The following is a 21,515-nucleotide window of genomic DNA, read 5'->3' as shown; positions in this document are numbered from 1 at the left end:
ATATACCATGGAACACTGTAAAGGCAATCATCAACAAATGGAGAAAAGGGAGCACCACAGTGACATTACCAAGAACAGGATGTCCCTCTGAAATGTACAAAGGGACAACAAAAACGTACCTGGGAGGCTGCTAAGAGACCAACAGTACTGATGACTCTGGATGTGACAACATTCTCTCGAGTTCTTCACATATCTGGGCTATGGGGTAGGGTGGCTGGCACTTTTTCACAAAAAAACAATGAAACAAACAAACATCCAAGTCACCAAATAAATCACCCCAAACCATGTGAGAAAATGTGTTATGGTCTGATGAGAACAAGTCCATAATTCCAAAAGGTATGTTTGGCATAAAAAAAGCACATCAACAGAACACCATACCCACAGTGAAGCATGGTGGTGGCAGCATCATGCCGTAGGGCTGCTTTTTTTCAGTCAGAACTGCAGGTTTATCAAGGTGGAGGTAATCATGAATATGCCATGCTGATAGACTCTTACCCATAAAACCTAAAGCTGCTTCAACAAATTATTAGTTGAGTGTGCAAACTTATATAACTAGGTTATTGTACGTTTTTAATTTTTCCTTTTTTCCCCCAGAAAACATTTCTGATTGTTTTTGACTTTATTTATGTACCTTGCAGCTGCACAAAGTAATATTGTCTTTGATATTCCTTAGGGAACTTGACAGCTATTTAACAACAGTAATGACTGCTGAAAACACTTAAACCTTAATTTTCAAATTGAATTTTGTTTTTATCAACTGATATTTTGTATAACTTTTAAACCTCTTCATGTATATTTTATGTACAGATTATCACTGTTACTACTACTGCTACTACTACTTCTGCTACCACCACCACTACTGCTGCTACTACTACTGCTGTTGCTACTGCGAGTACCACCACCAGTACTACTGCTATTACTACTGCTATTGCTACTACTACTGCTATTGCTACTGCTGCTACTACTACTAATACTACTACTACTACTACTACTACCGCTACTACTACTACTATTTCTACTGCTACTACTACTACTGCTATTGCTTCTACTACTACTACCACTGCTATAGCTACTGCTACTACTACTACTGCTACTACTACTGCTACTACCACTACTGCTGCTGCTACCAGTTACTACTACTAATACCACTGCTATTGCTACCACTGCTACTACTACTACTACTAATAATAATAATAATCATCGTAATAACAGCAATAATAATTATTATTAATCATCATCATAGTAATAAAAGCAATAATAATAATTATTAATCATCATCATCGTGATAGCAGCTTTGTTGTGTGTATGATGAATAAACCTTGAATTTGACGTTAAATTGGGAATAAAGTTACGCGAGATCTCACCGAGTCGCAGAGGGAAAGCTCGGTTATCGCGAGATTTGAACAGCTGATCCGGCTCTGTTTAGCGTGCTTTCGGTCGGTCAACACGTGGGGAGGAGAGAAAGAGATAGAGGTACTGAGAAGGGACACGTTTGGATGGTGTTGGGCCCGGAGTACCGGATTAGTGACTGAGCTTTACCACGGCTGTGCGGTTCGCAGTGGCGGCCAGAAGGACATACAAACACGGTGAGATTGTGTTGAGCGCCGGTGCAGGTCCGAGAGGACGGACTGTGTTGTGTGTTTGCTAGTTCGGGACATAAATTGTTAGCTGTTAGCCAGCTAGCTAGTTTCATATAGTGTCTCAGTGTTGCCCTCTATTTAGCTAGCGGTGTGGCTATTGTGACGTTTACTATACTCCTAGCTGTTTTTCTTTTTCTCGCCCGCTATTTTAGATTTATCGGTAGCATTTATAATCCTGTGCCAGAGCGTTTATAAGGTAAATGTGCAGTTTTAAATAACTAATTATGGCTTTCTAAAGACTTTATCTGAGTCGTGATTCATTTTATCTACCACAACTTATTTTTAAATGCTTTAAATTTAGATAACACCAGCTAGTCTTAGGCTTTTGCCTAATAATAATAATAATGATGATGATGATGATAAGAAGAAAATGCTTGCGTAAATCGGTGATATTATGGACAACCACTGATTATTGGTAGTTTAACATAAAATTGGAGAACACGATGCTATATCGGTGTCCACAGCGCGTGTTGGGTGTAATTCAGAAAGACACGCTGCTGCGCGGTTGAACACTGCACGATCAGATCAATCCTTTGTAATGCTGCAAAATCCCAACGGTCTTCCCATGACTGTCATTTATCCGCAGACATGATGAATTTATCTGTAGTCTAGCTATTTGTCTAGAATTAACATGGCACCACAAAAGTTATCCATTAGTCCTGGGTTTCAAATCTTTGAAAGCCAGGACACTTGGGCTAGTACTGGACAGGTGCCCGCTTGTGTGCTGTGTTCACTCGCGCAGTGCTTTGGCCTACTTCACTCCAGCAAACCTGCACCAGGTCAAATTCAGTTAGTTTAGCTGTGCTGAATTCAACGGTGCACTCTACACCAGCCAAACCGCAGATTTCGTGTCTGCTATCTAGTGCAAAAATGTGATATTTTTTTGGCAGCACAAGTTCGCGTTCATGATCTATAAAAAATAATAATGTTGGTGTTAGCATTAGATGGCTAGTCTATTAGCGCGCATGGAGAACCTATACTCTACACCGTGCGCCACATGCCTGGCTTATTTTTGCACAGCGCACTTCTGGTGAGTTTTCACACGCCCCTTTGTGTTGCTTTTATTATTACATTACATTAAAGTCTTAGAAATATATTTAGGTGATTTATTAATCGTCCTAGAAAGCAAGTAGCTGGAATAAGGCGAGTGACTTGGTGCTCAGCCGCTAGTGTTTGGGTGCGCGTATGAACATTACCTCAGACTCAGCGTGCGGGCTGAGGGATAATCTCAGTGCAGACCACACAGCTAATAAGCAGCTTTAAACGCCACTCCTAGCCGAAAAGGCCGCGTTATAACGTGTTATAGACACACAGTGACCCTAGTGGTACTAGTTATCTCCCCCAAGGTCGTACGTTGGCGTGGCGCGGTGCCTGACTCGGTGTGTGCAGGCCGCCATAGAGCCAAACCGGGCTCCATGTTCCCCTCTGCCTGTGCGTTTATTTAACCTCGGCCAAGGTGAACCGAGCTCCAGCTGCCAAAATACCCAGAGATATTGTACACTAAGCGCGCGCGCGCGTGTGTGTACGTGTGCCCACGTGTACGCGTGCGTGCAGCCCTACAGTTAACTTCTGTAGTTCAGTCGTAGACTTAATTTTTTATTATTGTTTTTTTTTTTTTTTTTTTTAGGTGGCGGATATTCCTACCTAGCACTTGAACCGGCACCCTTTCACTATCAAAAACCAGTTTTGCACTTCTACTGTGAAATTATAAATCTTACAATGATTGTAATGACTTAATTTTCTTTGAATCCTGTGAGAGTTATTGTACTGTAACGCTGACACACCTGTTGAGTGGACTCAGTACCTACCCCAGGGATCTTTAACTAAAATCTGTGAATTCCAAGTTATGTAAAAAAAAGTATATATATATATTGCATACAAAGGTTTAAATAAGCAGTTAACATTATTTAAATACAAGTTACCTGTCAATTAATTAACTTTTTTAATTATTAGTTTATGGCTTCAAGTCGAGAATTTGAAGCAGTTGTTTTGTTTCGTAGTGTTGCTTCACCTTACCTTTTCTGACCACGACCTCTGAACAGATGACACCGTTTTTAAATTTGACCTAGGGAGGGAAAAAATGCAAACTTTTTTTTTGTTGTTTTTGACAAGCATTTTGTCATTATTGACTTTTTAAAACAAGCCACATCAGACCAGAGTTACATAGATTTTCCCTTTTATTTACTCTGTTTGGTCTGATTTGTGGACTGATGAGGCTTGTCATTTATTTTTAGCTGCCTTCAACCACATAATTCACGTAAATGTATGTGACTATTACTGGCATGACTGGATAAGCAGCAACAGAGGATCGGCTAGCGAAACATTGCTTGTCCGTGTATACTTATGTAAAACTAGTTGTTGAACTGTGGTTGTGTTAAACTTTATCCGCTCTGCTGCAGTATATTTTCAAAGTATTCAGTTTGGTCAGCTGAAATACTTTGCTGGGTCTTCATCGGGACAGTTTGTCAGTCGAAGACCCCTGGCCTACAGTACATTTAAGTAATTGGATCCTGTTTTGGTGATTCAAGACTAGTTTATTGTCTAATAGTTGCCACAGTGTTTACCCTGACACATTATTTTAGGCAGATGTGAAACCAAATGGGAGAATAGTTAGAACATACTCTGACAGATGTGATTGCCTGGCTTTCCTCCACACCCTTCCAGTGCTGTCCTTCTGCTTTGCTAATGTCTAAAAGGCTATGTGCTTTCAATCGAGTCATTTGCGCACACACTTTCTGGACACAGTACTTGTTTGTTTGTTTGAAGGGGATCTTCATGAATTAGTTTCCTAAACACCCTGGATTGATTGGTAAAATGTCCTTGAGTGTCCTCTAAAGAGGAGACAACCCGTCACACTGCTCTCTTCATGTTAGCTATGATAGATGTAGTGTTAAGATAAGCTCAGTAAAGTCATCTTTGAACGTTGAGCAACCTGGATTTTAAGGGTTGTTTTGACATGGATAACTTTGCCTCACATAAGGCTAGCAAGTATTTGAATATTTGTCTCAGTTTATAGCGGTCCTTTATTAACTCTTAGGAATTTGGTGATTCAGTGACTCCAGTATTAGCTTGATGAAAATCAGTTTGGTTAGTTTGTTTTACACATCGTTGTTTGATTTAACACTCATGCTGGTATCACACATGGTGTATGTCCTTCCCTGTGCCATGGTATTAACACTCCCCATTTCAGCAAATCTGTCTCGGGTCATAGTCCAAGTTTATCATATATAAACGCTGTGTCCCTTTTATGTAGCGCTGTGTCTCCGGAAGCCATACAGACATGAGACACATTGCCCCTGTAACGCATTCCTTTCTGTTCACAAGCTGGGCTTCTCTGGCTCAGTTAAGGAAAGGCATGCCTGGGTATCCTTTTTTAACATGGACTCATTGCTGGCCAGAGAGCACAGCATGGAGTCCAGTCAGCCTGCTTGGACACCCAAAATCTGCCTGTTCGTGGTGTTTATGAAATCTGGCATGAAGTGTCTCCATTTTGGAGACACTTCTGGTGAAAAGTTGGGGAATTGCTAAAGGAGGAGCTTTGTTACTACTGTGTAGTAATATAAGAGGACTACTAATGTCCTCTTATATTAACAGCCTTCACAGTAGGGATGTCATGATACCAAAAATCTAGTAGTCGGTACCGATACCACCAAAAGTACATGATACTCGATAACAAAGTCGATACCACGGTGTGGTATTAAAAACTCTCCTGGAGGACATACTCCTCTGGCTGATACTGGCAAAGAGAGAGATTTTAGTTATCAAACACTGTCTGACAATAAGTGGAGGTGCAGCACTACTAAATGCGCATGTGCGTGCACACACACCTTATACTCTGAATGCGAGCATTGGTTTAAATTCACTGATACGGTAGCAGGCCAAAACGATTTATTAAAAGCACGAACATTTGAATAATTATTAGTGACAGTAGCTACATTTAGCTGACAGGACACGGGCTGAATGGCGATGCATGGTGGCCCATTAGGAGGTAGTTTATAACATTTGAATGTGTTCGCATCGTTAACAAATAACTGGCTATCGCTAACATTACATGGAGCATAACATTAGCTGGTTTCACGGCCACAATGCCAGCTGCCTCAAACAAACATAATATAGGACCGTCTTTCAGGTGCTTTGCCAAATTCCAGGTGTTTCCTTGCTTTGTTTGAAATGAACGATAGCATCGGTTGCACACCGGCTTCACAGCATCAATTATATGTTTGTTGTATCCACCTCAAGTGCGAAGTATTTACATATTCCATACCACCTTTCCTCTCAATGAGTCGGGGTGGAGCTAAACTTCTGTAGTTTTTCCCGTGTGCTTGTAGGCGGCATTCTTCTTCTTCTTCTTCTTCACCACTTGTGGAGCGACTAAAACACTTGCGCGTATTTGCTGCCCCCATCAGGTCCGGAAGATTTGCAACCTCAGTACCATCATTAGAATCGGTTCCAGAGCTACTCCAGAAAAACAAGTACCGTCACGTTTTAAGAATGTTGGTACCGACTTAGTACTGAAGTATCGGTTCTCGTGACATCCCTACTTCACACATTATTTTATGGGGACTCTGATACATGACTTATGTAATTTTGATTTCACAAGCTCCCTTACAGTTTATTCAGCAGCATACATTTAGCAAAACATGCAGTTAAATTCTTTTAGCAATATCTGTTTAGGCAATACATTTAGTTGTTTTGTTTTTTCATACTTGGGTTCAGCAGTGAAATGTTCTTGAAATGAGTGAAATATTAAAAATCCATACCATGTCCATATCCATGTAATTGAATCGTAATTCCTTCTCTTGGGATGTGACCTGGTGTAGTAGTTGATCTGCAGTTCATGCTTTCATGAGTATTAAGTGGCTTTATTAATACACTGACATGACATTTGTATTTAAAGCTAGATTTCAATACAATACAATGACTGCTATAAGCCTGGACTATGTGCTGTATCTCATAGCTACAAAGATGGAAAATCTCTCACTTAATCAACCTTCTCACCATAGCCTAAATCAGTTAAAAAAGACTTCAGAGCAATTTCCTAACTAATGTAATTATGCACATGAAATTTTTCACGTGCGAGATTAATTAATAACACCATCTTGAGCATTACTTCTATGCTGATTTATTTATGCAGCAGTCTACTGAGTTCTGACTTGTCTTTCTTCTTCTGTTCTCAGGAGCAGTACTTAGGATCTACAGGAGATGCCACTCAGGTTTCGGTCCTTTGTCCCGTACACACTTCCTGGAGTGCTTGCACTCATAGGCTGGTGGTGGTACATTTCTCGCAAGAAAGCGCGGCTCACCAGCCATGACCGGGACGAGGAACCGGTTGCGGGCGTACTGGCTTCCCCTGCTAAGGGCACTAATGGAATGGTGGAGACCACACACGGCAGACCCTGCTTAGACAAACCCAGTGCCAAAGAACCAGTGTCTGCTGAGCAGGAGGTTGTAGCACGGATTTACACAATGGCAACAAGCGCCTCAGTAGAAGAACCAGTCAGCTCCCCAGTGGTAGTGAAAAAGCTGGGTACTCCTCCTCATCCATGCAGCATTGCAACTGCAGACTCCCAAACGAGCAGCCTTGAAGTGACCAGTGAAAAGTCTCCAATCTTAGCCATGACACCATCAAATCTAGTTGAGATGAGTCCTCCACATGAGAGACCAGACGTAGTTGTGCTAAGCAATGAGTCATCCCAGTTGACTGCTGAAGCAGAGCTGGACACTTCTGGTTCACTGAGCCAGTCTTGGGATCAAACACTCGACAAACAGGAGACTGACACTAAGGAAATGGCGCCACTTATATGCCAGGCTGTGGAGTTGTCCAAAGCGGAGCGCCCAGAGCCTGAAGGAGAGGTGGCTGATGATGTATTGGCTGTGCCGTTTGCTGAGAACCTCCAAGCAGACTTGGCGAAAGACAGTTTATCCTCCACCAAAGATGACTTGGCAGCCGCTTCACCAATGACTGGGGATCAGTACACTCAAGCTGCATCGCAGCAATCGCTTGGTCTTGACAGTCCTTTAGTTCCTGCCTCATTTCCAATTTCCACCAGCTCACCGGTCTTAAACGATTTCATACAAGTCCAGAACCATGAGAATGGAGACCCGTGCTGTGAAGTTGAGAGCAGTGACAGCATGGTAGAGCTGCAACGCCTTGCAGCCGGTCTCATCACTGAAGTCATTTTAGCAGCTACCCAGGAGGTCATGGCAGTCAGCAGCTCCACGTCTCAGCTCAGCGAGGGTCCGGAGGCTGCTTTCAGCATCACATCTACTTTAAACGGAAAAGAAAGGGAAGAAGATGAATGTGTGTCTCAGGTGGATTCCTCTTCAGAAGGCTGCAAAGATCACGTAGAGCAGCATGCAGCACAGATCGCCAAGGAGGTCATCAATGGCTGCCTCACTCCCTCTGTGTGGGAGAAGTCTGAGACGCAGAACAGTTTTGCTCTCCGTGACCATCAGGAACAGTTAGAATCGACTCAGATCCTGCCCGAGGTCCAGGCCAAAGAAGAGGCTGTGATGGGAACAGAGGATTCTGGGTGTAGCACTTGTCAGTCAGAGGATGGCATCAGCAATGAGGATCTTGTCATCAGCACAGAATTGTCATCAGTAGTGCATGACTGCAAAGATGACCTTATTCAGATTTCAGGGATCTCGACTTCAGAGGAAAAAGGTGATGGACATCAGGAAAGCTCTGATTCAGCAGTCCTGGAGGAGACTGTGCTGAGAGTGGAGCATGCAACAGCTACCTGTGCACTAGCACAGGTGAATGGGGAAGCTTTCAGGAATGGAACCAGTGAAGCAGAAGCTGATCAGTCTGGAGGTGAGTGCCATTATATCTGATGTGTAAGAAGTACTGCATGACTCTCATAACCGGTTAGCAAATGGAAAAAAAAAACCCCATACACTACAGAAGGTCTACATAGCATAAATACATTTCAGTAATGTTCTCTAATCTGTCTGAAGTTTATTGCTCACACTCATGTTGGTTATTAATCATTTCCCCATTAGGATGGGGTGGGAAGTGTGATGTAGCCTTTTCTTGTGTCTGCATGTGGGCATCTTCTGGGTTCTCCGGTTTCCTCCCACCTCCCCAAAACCTCCGTAGGTGGATTAGCTGCAGTAAATTTGCCCAAAGGCGTGAATGAATGTGGAACCGACGCCCCATCTATCGTGTCTTCACTCCCTCGCCCAGTTGTTCGTGGGATTCTCCGAACTCGCCTAAAGTGTGAAAGAACGAGTCTTCATTAGGGTGTAAGAGGGTGTTTTTTCATGGTTTCAAGGAAGCACCTGATGGACTGATCATTTGATATGATTTATTGCGTTTTATTGTTCCAGCTGCTGCAGCTTTGTGATGCTCCATTGGCCAAATTGGCACTTGAATATTTTGATCCTTGAAGCACCTAGTCGTTTGTCCCATTTCAAATTGCCTCTAGTCTCTCCCGTAGTTTCTCCTCATAGATAGGAAATGCTGCATTAGCATGATTTATAGTGCCAAGCTTGAAAGTATGCTACATGATTCTACTCCAGGAACACACAATGCCTTTAGGCTAGGTATAGAGTATTTCCAAAAAGATAAACACTTTTGATGCAGCACTTTTCCTATATACTGTACAGTACAAGAAGAGATGGCAATAAATCTGTGATCCCACATTTGCTGTTGATTCCAGTAACAAGTATTGTGGCGAAGTCCCTGTGCTGAATTTGGTTAGCGTTTGTGCCCAGGTAACAATTGTAGCAAAATGAAGCTAGATGGAATTGTATTGTTCAAATTCTCAAAATTGTTTTCTCCAGGATTAGGTATTGGCACACTTGGCCTTGTTTTTGGCACCCTTCTCATCATTACATTAGGTTTCGTGTTCTCAGTAGGAGCCCCATCCAGTAGATTGCATTTCACCATATAGGCTCCCTTTTAACAAATTTATTACCAAAGACAATAGTTTTCCAATCGCAATATGCGATGTGACAAATTAAGGCTAAGGTAGAGATGGCACTGATCTCATACCCAAGGATCTGTTTCGGGCAAAAACAAATGGTGGCTCGGATTTGTGAGGGGGAAAAAATTCATTGTCCGATTCTGTAACAGATTGAAACATTTTGAATTGGATTTACAACTTGAAATGTTTACATGTCAAGAGACACTTGATAATTTTATTTATTTATATATATTTTTGTCTAGGATTGATTTTATTATATTCATACTATATGTGGTGCGTAAGTGAGTGAGTTTAACTAAATAGAAGATGCTGTGTTTTGTGAAGTTGGGTTTTTTCCCCCCTTTGTATGTGTTTATCTGAAACGTTTCTAAAAAACAAACAAAGAAAAGGTGGTATTGTTTTACCTCTACACTGGGGTATTTTAATGTACCTGACTGCATGTGATGCAGAACCTGAAAATAAATGTTTTTGCTACTCAAGTTTATTAACAGTAATTGCACTGCAAAGTGTAAAAATACTCTTTAAACTTCAAGACGCGATCAACAAATTTCAAAATATTTACGCAGATTTCAAACAAAAACATGGACTTAAGCTGCACTATCTCAGTTCATCATTTCTGACCTTAAACAGAAGTAATGTTCGGTCAGTTGAAATATTTTGCACAAAAAGGAAAAACCTGGGGGCTTGTGAGTCCAGGAAGCTGCTTTCTGTTTGTCAGCTTTAAAATGAGCGTTTATTAAAGTGCTGCTGGTTTGAACACTTCACCGAATTTTTTTTTTTACTTCTTTCACCGACACCCCCCACCCCCCACCCCCCAAGTGCTCCATTGCCTCATATTTAAACACATTGAGTGAAAAGAAACGTGAGGGAGACAACACAGCTTGTTATAAAACATCCAAACACGTTCTGCCATTCTGTTTTGTCAAGGACGCAAACACAAGCTTTAGAAAGTCATGATCAGCCCTGAGGAGTTAATGGACTTGCTTGTTTTGTCTGAGTTTTTGAGCTGTTTAAATTACTAAAAACCGATCAATCGGTCGACCTCTAATATGACATGAATAAATTAATTCAGTTGTCACACTTAATGTCATGTTTGTTTTTTCATGACCATGTGTTGATGTAGGTTCGGATGTGAACAGTATGGATTCAGTAGACAGCTACTCCGCTTTGGGTACAGGAAATGATCAACAGAGTGGCAGCCAGGCCAGTCAAAGCTCCGAGCTGATTGTGTGGGAAATAGAGGTGCCGAAGGTGAGTTTGGTTTTGAATCAAGGTCCGCTCTCTGAACAGTTGTAACGAAGTTAATGCATTTTAACCCTTGAGTCAAGGGGGAAAAAATATTTAAGATATTGTATATTGGTATTTATTTCCACTTTCACTGAGGTAGAATTTTTATTTAGTTATTTATTTATTTATTTTACACCAGCATCACTTCTGATGATGATTACCAAGCATTCATTCATTTTCAGTATTGTAAGCCTTTAAACGCTGGGTTCTTTACATAATGCACAAATTTTCAAAGCACAGTAACCTTCTTTGACTCATACATGGGGGTGGGATTTGTGAATATCAGTACAGTAAAATTTTTCTTTCAAACTTTTCACACACTATTTTCAGTAGACACGTACAAACCACAACTCTGATATCCATACAAACACACAATTATAGATGCATCGTTTATTCAGTTGATCTGCAGTGATCTATAATATAGCAGAATCTTCCTCAGAGGCTAAACCTGAGAAAATACTACACATTTCAGAATTTTATTTTTTAAAAAGTCAATGTTTTGAAACCTTGTCAACAAAATAAAAGCCTATTAACACAGAATGCATGATTTTATGCTTAAACGTCATGGGGATTAAATATTGCAGTTTGAATGGGTTTCAATGGGGACATTTGTCCTTAAGGTCCTGAGTGTAACTTTTTTTGTGTATCTAGTTTCAAATAGATTTATGAAAGCAAATGAGGGTGAAATATTAAAATTCCAATAAAATTACACACCTCTTGCGAAATGTATGCTGTTTGCATTAACACGGACTAAACGATAAATAAAATAAAAAAGACAAATGCCCATAAGGACGCACAGGGGTTAATAAATGGTAAATGGTGCACTTGTATAGAGCTTTTATCCAAAGCGCTTTACACTGTGTCTCATTCACTCACACACAAACACACCAATGGTAGCAGAGCTGCCATGCAAGGTGCTAACTTTCCATCAGGAGCAACTTGGGGTTCAGTGTCTTGCCCAAGGACACTTCGGTATGTGGAGTCACAAGGGCTGAGAATCGACCCGCCATCCCTACGATTAGTGGACAACCCGCTCTACCACCTGAGCCACAGCCCCCCCCAATAGTAATTGTTTCTTCAAGCATAACAAATTATACCACCCATAATGGTCAACATAACTAGCCATAGTTTCTTCAAGAATAATTGTAAAGCCTAAAAAAAACTGTTCTTGTGTGTTTTCTTAGCTGTGTTCCTAAGTTTCTTTGCTTGAACTCATGACCACCTACTTGCTTCAGCTCCTCTGCAATTGACATTGTTTTATTTATATATATATATATATATATATATATATATATATATATATATATATATATATATATATATATATATATATATATATATATATATATATATATATATAAAATACACACACAGACTCACTTGATCATACAGTATGCTCTTGCTTTGTCTGCACTCTCCCTTACCCATATACCCATTGTCATATTTTCTATATAGTGTATTTATTGTTTTTGATATGTGGTCTTTGGAGTAACTGCATCTCATTTCACTGCACTCTGTACCTATGTACAAGCTACAAATACACATGACAAATAAACCTGGAATCTAACCATGCCTGTAACAGTCTTAAGATATTTTGTTGTCTTTTATTTCTTAATCGATAGTGCTTACTTTGCTCTGATGTCCTCTTCATCTGTCATTTGCAGCATCTAGTTGGTAGATTAATTGGAAAACAAGGAAGGTATGTGAGCTTTCTGAAGCAGAGCTCTGGTGCAAAGATCTACATCTCAACTCTGCCTTACACCCAAGAGTTTCAGATCTGCCATATAGAGGGTGAGTGTGCTGATCCACTAGATGATCACTTGTTCCACCGAGCTTGTTGGGTGTTCACTTTGAAATGTGTTTTGTGGCAAATATATATATTATCTGCTCTCAGGCGCCCAGCAGCAGGTAGATAAAGCACTGGCCTTGATTGGTAAGAAGTTTAAAGACCTGGACCTGACCAACCTGTACGCTCCTCCATCGTTGCCCCTCTCACTGCCCTCCCTGCCCATGACTTCCTGGGTAAGATTCACTCTGGTTCTCTCGTTTCTCTAGTAATGTTGCCAGAGAGGAAAATCCTTCTGCCTTTTGTTGGGTTGATGGAGTGTAAAAGTCACTCTAACAGGATTTTTATTACTTTTCAGAGCTTACACACTCAAACTGGTTTTCTCACTGTCATTCACTGACAACTTGTACCACCAGGACATCGTTTATTCACTTGGAAACATAACAGAATGCATTTTCCTGCACATGTGTACTGCAGTCATGTTCACTCCTAATATACTGTTGAACAGGAGACTGCCCAGGTCTTTAGAGCGGAGTAATGGACATGACCTCCAATCAAAATGGTGTCCAGTTTACACAGAGTTTAGCTGTTTTGAATGTTTTACCCATCTTGCATATAGGTACTAAATATACTTGGTGTCCAAAAAGTCTCCATTCATAGGGCACTATGTCTGCCAGCATGTTGGTTGTGCCTTTTGTCAGTGGATTGTGAGTGGTTTGTGGACATCCACTTTTCGGGAGTGGCGTGCGCTTAGTCCTGCATGGCTTAATCTACTACGGATACTTCTGGGACACCCTGTATAGTATCATTAACATTAATTTATTTGTCAGTTATAGTGCAGCTGAGTGCAGGCTCCTGTCTCAGGAAGACAAGATGCATATAGTTTTAGGTTGCATCTGTATTCAGACATGTTCAGAGCACAAAAGATTCAAATGGTGTGGAAGAGGCAAGGATTAATATACACATTTTAGGTAACGTACTAAAACGCCTCGTTAGAATTCACTTTTTTTTTTTTTTTGAACAGCAATCCACAGAACAAATGTGGAAAAAACAACTTGGTTAATAGTTGAGGAGCTGTGCCACAAAGAGCTGTACAAGAATAGATCATTTTCTTAATTGCAAGAACATCTATCTAAGTCAATCAAAGCCAATTTGTATTAAAAGAGCTCTTTGTCGTCTTGTTTGTGCCTATTTGAGAGACCACAGCCTCTCTGCTTTGATAGTCATGTGCTTATGCTTGAGAATTCATACCAATACTCCAAGCTCCTTTTCTCCACAAGAAGGCTATAATAGTTTTATTCAACCACAATAGGCCTATTGTGGTTATCTGTCTGCCTGCCTGCCTGCCTGTCTATCTGTTATAATAAATACTGAAAATCTGATCTATAAACCAGTTACTGCTGGTTTTTCATTTATACCAGAGATTCTGTGCAGCACAATAGGTGTGTATCGGTATAGGGATACTGTATCTGAGCCAGCTAAAATGTATTTCGGTAACTCTAGTTTAGTAAACATGATAGTGCAGCTTCTGCAGCAGATAATCTGCTGTAGTTTATCCAACCACATGCGTTCATGTAAATTATTTAGCTGAAAACAGACCGGAGACTAGCTACGTGGCTCTAGACATTAGAGTTGTGTCCCAAATGACGCACTCATGTACGCAACCGTGTAGTGTGTGAATTTTATAAGGTTTTTTTTTTTTTTTAATTCCACATCGGAGTCTGATAGCCCTTCCTCCTCCGCTACATAATTAAAGCTGCGACAGTTGAGTACATGAAGGGTCCAACATTCCACACTTTGTTTTTTCGGATTATTAAGTGCGTCATCCGGGTATTTTTAAAGTGTACTTTCTCTATTAGGAATTTTCAGTGTGAGAACACTACTCGTGCTATTTATGCTACAAAACTGCATAGAATAGTGCATAAGTAGGCGAACTGGGACACACCTTCTGTCTGATTAGCAAACAGATGGTATAGCTAGTCGTATGGAGGAGTGGACGCCGGCAACAGAATGTTTAAAGGTGCGTGGATGGGAGTATGCGTTTATTCTCCCTGTGTGAAGTCCAAAAGTAACATCTCTTCTGTTCCATGGCATTAGTCAAACGTGGTATAGTGAAGCACCACTATGAAACAAAATGTAACCACTTCACAATATTTTGTTGCTTTTTAAATTAACTGCGAATGGTTAAGCATTATAAGGTAACTATTGTCACCTTTCAGTCATGTTAGCTGTTTATCCAGATCTTTCGTAAACAGGGAATTTGATGTAACTGAATGTTCAAAAAAAAATTTAATCAAAGTTTTTGTTCATCTTAAAGCTCCTGCTTCCAAACGGCGTAACAGTGGAGGTGATCGTGGTGAACATCGTTTCTGCGGGCCACGTGTTTGTCCAGCAGCACACACACCCTACATACCACGCTCTGCGCAGTCTGGACCAGCAGATGTTCCTGTGTTACTCTCAGCCTGGCACTCCTGCCCTGCCCTCACCTGCTGAAAGTAAGAAACACAGCCTTTCACAACCATGGTCGCCCACTCTGCATTTGTTCTTGACTAATCTGCATTTTGTCCGTTCTCCTCTCTTCTTGTTTGCCAGTTGGTGTGATCTGTGCGGCTCCTGCAGTGGAGGGAGCGTGGTGGCGAGCACAGGTTATCTCCTTCTACAAGGATTCCAATGAGGTGGAGATCCGATACGTGGACTACGGCGGCTACGACCGAGTGAAGATTGATACTCTTCGTCAGATTAGGTTACTGCTCCCTTTACTTGGTGTTGAAGCATGACACCGCTGGGTTTTTAGCTTTCGTGTTCATAAGTAATTTGTGTCTTGCAGGTCTGACTTTGTGACGTTACCGTTCCAAGGGACGGAGGTGTTATTGGACAACATCGCACCTCTTCCTGGTGGGTGTTTTTATCACAATAGTCAAATAAATTGTTGATTTTACCCACATTGTATAACCTGCCTCATGCCTTCCTCTGATCCTCTGTAGGAGAGGATGGCTTTTCAGCTGAAGCCAACTCTGCACTGGAGGAGATGACACAAGGACTACCTTTGCTTGCACAGGCAAGTGCTTAACAACATGAGCTACTGAACATTGTTTACAGTCATGTGAAAAAAAGCACGCCCCATGGGATTTGATTGTTGATGTGTGGGTTTTTTTTTTGTTTATATGTATATATAAAACAAAAAAAACAAAAAAAATTTGGTCAAGCAAACATTTGATCCTCTTTGAAAGTGTGTATTAATAAAGATGATAGTGTATCAAATGACACAAAATTGACATTTTGTAGTAATTTTTTACAATTTAAATGAACAAAGAACAAATCAGTCACATGGAAAAAGTAAGTACACCCCCTACATTTATCACATTTTCAAATCCATTAAATTAGAATCAGATGCTCAAGATTGGGTGCCAGTGATTAGAACCTGCTTAGGGAGTGCAGGTGGAACTGGTCTTATTTAAACCTCTCGTATCTAGTGTCTGGTGTTCCCTTTGCTACTGAGGTGTGTGATCCTAAGCGCACTAGCAAATCCACCAAGGAATGGTTCAAAAAGAAGAAATGGAGGTTTTGAAATGGCCTAGTTAAAGCCCCAGATTTGAATCCAATTGAAATGTTGTGGGAATTTCAAATGGGCAGGAAACCCTCAAAAATCTTGCAACTGAAAGAATATTGCAGGGGAGAGTGGTCAAAAGTTCCAGCAAGCCTGGTGAACAGTTATGCACAGCGCCTACAAGAAGGTGCTCTGAGGCCAAGGGTGTACTTACTTTTTCCACAGAAGAATATCTCATCTATTGACATTTCTGTTGAATAAATGGTTGAAAAGCTAATTCTCCTTCATGTTTTGTTCAAGTATATTAACTTTTTTGATAGGCACTGTTTCAAAGAGAATCCAATGTTTGCTTGTCCAGATATGTCAAAAAAGCCAACAATTTCCATGGGGTGTACTCATTTTTTCACATGACTATGTTGGATTGGTAAGTTTTTCTTTTTTACATAGTTTTTTTGTTTACTAACTTATTTTTAAATTTTATTTATTTTTTTAGGTCACAAATTACGACAATAACACAGGCCTTCCCTTAGTACAAATGTGGAACATGGTTGGAGATGAGGTGAGTGAATTCTGTCTCGAGAATAGATCTTTACTCATTATTTGTGCTCTTAATAATAATTTGTCATTTTGTCCTGGATTTAAAGCAGCTCTTTTAAGTTTATAGTTAGATTGTTTTTTTGTTTTTTTTAATGTGGTGATAGTGAAGGTTTTGACAGGGGTTTGACAGTGTACAGACCAAACATGTTCCCAGCAGAAAACACAGGACAGGCTAGAACTGCTCCTGGCTTGTGGATACTTTCACTTTGTGTTGACTTTTTTTTTTTCTTTTTTTTTTCTTCTTTTTTTACCCCCCCCCCCTTGACCTATGCATTTGCAAATATTGGCCTCATTTATCAATCTTTTAGTAAAGTTCTGTGTAAATGTTGCTCAAGTCAAACCGAAGTAAAAACGTCTGCCAGATTTGCAAAAGTTTTGAAAATGCTGATTTTCTTCACATTCGCTTGTATGTTCATCACCCATAAAGTGTGAAGCCCAACACAGCTCATTTGCATCTAGTGACTCCCATAAAACTCCATAAAAAGTCAAGTGCGCAGAAAGCTGGAAACACAAAATGACTACTAAATGGTGAAAGAAAGGAAGAAGTGGAAGTTATTTTGACTCCCTTCTGTGTGCCAGTAAAAATATCTGCACTGTACCCAGATGATCATGACACCAAGCACATCACACACGAAACTGATATTTTTAAAAATCGTTTCAAGTGTCTCGGCTGATGTGCTGGATCTAAAGTGCACTGCGTTAAAAGAAGACTGAACAGATTTATAATCCAGTTTTCATCCTCTTTCCAGACTTTAAACATCCTTTCCCTCCGAAGCACAGCCAGCACTAAATCTTCAGGCATTTGTTTACAGCTTACGGCTGCGCACAGACACAGGCCTGTCCTCCGTTTATATAGTGGCATTTCTTTTGTCATATTTGAATGACTGCCTAGTTTCATATGTTTTAATTTATGGGTTTGTGTTGGTTTGCGTTAGTTATTTATTTTATCTTCTTTAAGTACTGCCAATAATATAAAGTTAGTTCATTAATGAAAATGTTTTTAGTCCCTGACCTAGTGAATTAGCATGACGATGTGTTTTTTGATCCTCAAGACTACAAAGCACTTCTATAACTCGCTCTGGATAAGGTGGTCTGCTAAACGCTGTAAATATCCAGTTTACGATTGACCGTATATACATATATAAAAGTCCAGTCATCCATGCAAATTATCATTCGATGTTATAAGTCAAGGTTTTCATTAGTTAGTCGTCTTATGCATAAATTTACACCCACAAAGGAGCACGACTAGGATGCGAACGTTTTTCCGATATTACAGGGTTTTTATGACTACCAAATTTTTTTGTGTGAATGCACCTATGGATGATTTACGAATAAATCCATTCGTATTCAGGTTGATCAGTTTATTTTTGCAAACCATTACAAAACGAGAGCAGGACTGCTCTGATCAGTAAAACTTTATGCTGTTGGGATCCAGACACTGACTCTCTATGAATGACATTTTTAGCAATGTTAGCACCTGTTTTGATTTAATTTCTTCTTTTTTCTCTTTGCAGGTGGTTCTGCTGAATCGTACATTAGCAGAGCGAGGTTTAGCAACGTGGGTGGACAGTTTCTGATCCCTTGCCCTCGTGTTCTTCTCTCACTCTTCATCCCCCTCCTTCACTTTTTAGACCCTGCCTACCTGAAGTGCACATCACTGGCTAGCAGAAAATTAAATTTTTTTTTTTTATTTTTTTTATTTTTTTTTTTTTTAGGTCTTGGTTTCTACTCCCTTTCAAAATAAATTAATGTACTGTACAAGGGGACAAATAATAACACAAGTGGAGATAGCCAAGTGTTGATCAGAGAACATCTTGTAAAAAAGAAACTTTAAAAAAAAAAAAAAAAAAAAAAAAGTAAGAAATGTCTTCAGTGGTTTAAGAAATCTAGTAACTAAATCAAGTTGATCATGGTTTTCCAGCAAGGCTCCTTTGGCACAAATGTGGACTGTAGATTTAAGAGCTGTAATTGTATAAAAGAAAAAAGTGTACATTAAAAATGTAACAATGGTGCAGTTTGTAACAAGACTGTTGATGCTCGGGTTTGCAGATTATTTCAGCAACTTGTGCATACTTTTGTAGCTCGATCTCACTAGTTCATGTTGTCTGATTTTATTTCCTAATGGTTCACTACTGCAATTTTCCTTTGAAGTTGAGGCCCAATGTCCCAAACACCTGTGCACATTCAGTGTATAGAACAGGACTCATCCATGTCATGAAGAAATACACTGTACTAAGGTGTGTGTTCCTCAACCACAGAGTCTTGTTCATTAATGTGGCCTTACGGAGGGAAACAAAATCCTGCCCTCTGCTGTGCACGGTCTGTGGGACGTGTCCTGCTAATTGCCTTCAGTGTGAACATCTCCACATGCAGCTTGTTTCTCTGTTGCTCTTATTTAAGAGTCCATTATTCAAGATTTTCTCATGTATCTCGAGGAATACACTAAAGCACTGGCCTGTGCTTCACTTGAACATGGCTTCACTACATGTTTATCCTGACCAGTGATGAAACTTCCACATCAGAGCACTGAGGTGCATCAGAGCTCGGGCTCCTGTTTTGGGTAGACGAACTGCATATAGTGTGCTGTGTCAATTGTATGCATGTAGTCCTGTTCAGAGCACATCTTTTGATCCACAAGTCACATAAACCCACACTTCACTATCTAGCGTGGCTTTGCGTAAACACCAGAGGAGGTTTGCTCACTTGTTTGTAGTCTGCTATGCCCACAGTCAGGGTCCTTAGATCAAAATGGTCATCATGGTCAGTAGCTAATGTCTGTATTCTGAAATGTTTAGAATGGCCACTTTTTAATCAGTCTCATTATGCTGGCTGCTAAAATAAGCACTCTGGTAATACTGGTTTGTTGCAAAAGAAAAATAGCTTTAAGAAGTCTCATTCAGGTTTATTTTTATTTTATTTTTTTTTCTTCTCTCTTTCTTTCTTTAGTTGGGTTTGACTTAAGGAATGCTCTTTTGCTGTATCGGTATTTTGTTTAAAAAAAAAAAACAAAACAAAAAAAGTGTGTAAACCACTGGGGATTTTTTTTTTACTTACATTTTGTGTGTATGCGTGTGTCATTGAGTATGTTGCATTCAGGGCTCACTCATCCAGTTTTCTGCTGCTATACCACTTCCGTCCTAATGTTGCCAATTCCTAACCTGATGGAATTTCACCGTCTGTTTGTTCATTTGTTTTTATGCAAGCACCAATTTTCCATTTATGATTTGCTCCTATGCAGTTATGCGTGTGCTGCTATTGTAATTGAAGACAACTGACTGGTTTCAACCGAACTACAAAAACTTGAATTGTTTTTTCCCTTGAATTTTGTTTCTTGATCTAAACAGATGATTATTGTGTGACCCCTGCAGCCTTGTTAACTGTTAAAGAAGGATGTGTTTCCGTAGGCTGCAAAGGGACGTGCACTTTTCTGTAACCTCACTCTGACTGAAATGCTAAAGGATCTGTGGATTTTTTTGTTGTTGTTGTTTTTCCCATGTCTGGTGCTCAGGTTGTTAGGTGTATTGTATGAAGTTGGGGGGACGGGGAGAGATTAACACACCAGGCAATGATAGACTACATTCTACAGTATATTTAGTACAAGATATTTCTGCACTATACAGTCAAACAAGGCAGCACAGCAACATAAATGCAGGAACTTTTTTTTTTTTTTTTTTATGAAATCTTTTCCCTCATTTGCAAGTTCATAATTCCCAGTTAATTTCTTGACATTAGTTCTTTTATCAGTGCTAGAAGTTCATGGCCTTTTCTTATCAATCTTTTCCATTGCTGTGTGTCATCAACCCATCATACTTCACTTGTCTGTGTAAATAAAATTTCACTGTTCTTTTGTACAACACTGGGAAGAGTGTATGAAAACAAAGGGATCATGTGTTTTTTGTTTGTTTGTTTTGTTTTGTTTTTCTCCCACCCCAACATCATGTTCTGTTTATAGGACTGGTTTGAAGTGTTTTGATTAGCTAGTTGATTAATTATTTGATTATTTGAGTGCAAAGCGAACCTGCCCACAGCATAACTATGTACAGGTCAGTTTTTGCTAGACTCATGAAAAGGTTTGAATCTTGGTTGTACAGATCTATATATATATAAATATATATTAAAAAAAGAATAAAATTATTAAAACATTCATCATCTTGTGTTTTGTGCAGTAGAGCATTCAAAATTACTGTCATTAAATGTCTGACTGTCATGAAATACAGTTTTTATTATTGAAAAACCCACACAAAGGTTCCTAAACTTTATATATACGCATGCCAATTCTTTTTCTTTCTTTTTTTTTTAAAAACATTTAATTTTCCAGTGTTGGTTTAAAACGTTGCAGATGTACGTTTCTGTCACTAGGGGGAGGAATAATACAGGCTTTATTCTGTTAACGTATATTGTAGAGAAATGATACTCTACAGGGTTAAATATAGTTACCGCCAAAAGCATTGGAATGGCAAGGCTAATTCTTTTGTTTTTGCTACACACTGAAGACATTTGTGTTTGATATCAAAAGATGAATATAATAGTAGATCAGAATTTCAGCTTTCATTTCCTGATATTTACATTTAGAGGTGTTAAACAGCTTGGAACATGACACCTTTGGTGGCAGACCTCTCAATGTTTAGGTGAGCAGAGGTATTGGGACAGATAGTAGTAATGTAAATAACACTTTAATATTTGGTTGCATATCCCTTACTTGCAGTGACTTCATCAAGCATGTGACC

The 21,515-nt window shown here is 39.8% G+C and overlaps 1 protein-coding gene across 1 annotated transcript; it reads left to right on the top strand.

Moving 5' to 3' along the window:
* The first annotated feature begins 1,380 nt into the window (after positions 1 to 1,380).
* On the top strand, positions 1,381 to 20,932 carry akap1b (A kinase (PRKA) anchor protein 1b). Its single transcript, XM_017491462.3, has 11 exons — positions 1,381 to 1,586; positions 6,818 to 8,457; positions 10,695 to 10,822; positions 12,523 to 12,649; positions 12,753 to 12,880; positions 14,962 to 15,139; positions 15,237 to 15,387; positions 15,472 to 15,539; positions 15,629 to 15,702; positions 16,685 to 16,750; positions 18,303 to 20,932. Exons 2-11 carry the CDS (start codon positions 6,843 to 6,845, stop codon positions 18,363 to 18,365), a joined length of 2,598 nt encoding a protein of 865 aa, XP_017346951.1. The 5' UTR covers positions 1,381 to 1,586; positions 6,818 to 6,842; the 3' UTR covers positions 18,366 to 20,932.
* The last annotated feature ends 583 nt before the right edge of the window (positions 20,933 to 21,515 follow it).

The sequence above is a fragment of the Ictalurus punctatus genome, chromosome 17 (assembly GCF_001660625.3).
Source record: "Ictalurus punctatus breed USDA103 chromosome 17, Coco_2.0, whole genome shotgun sequence".
Classification (NCBI taxonomy): Eukaryota; Metazoa; Chordata; class Actinopteri; order Siluriformes; family Ictaluridae; genus Ictalurus; species Ictalurus punctatus.
Note: the sequence above shows the minus strand (reverse complement) of the source record. Positions and strands in the feature narration are given on the sequence as shown.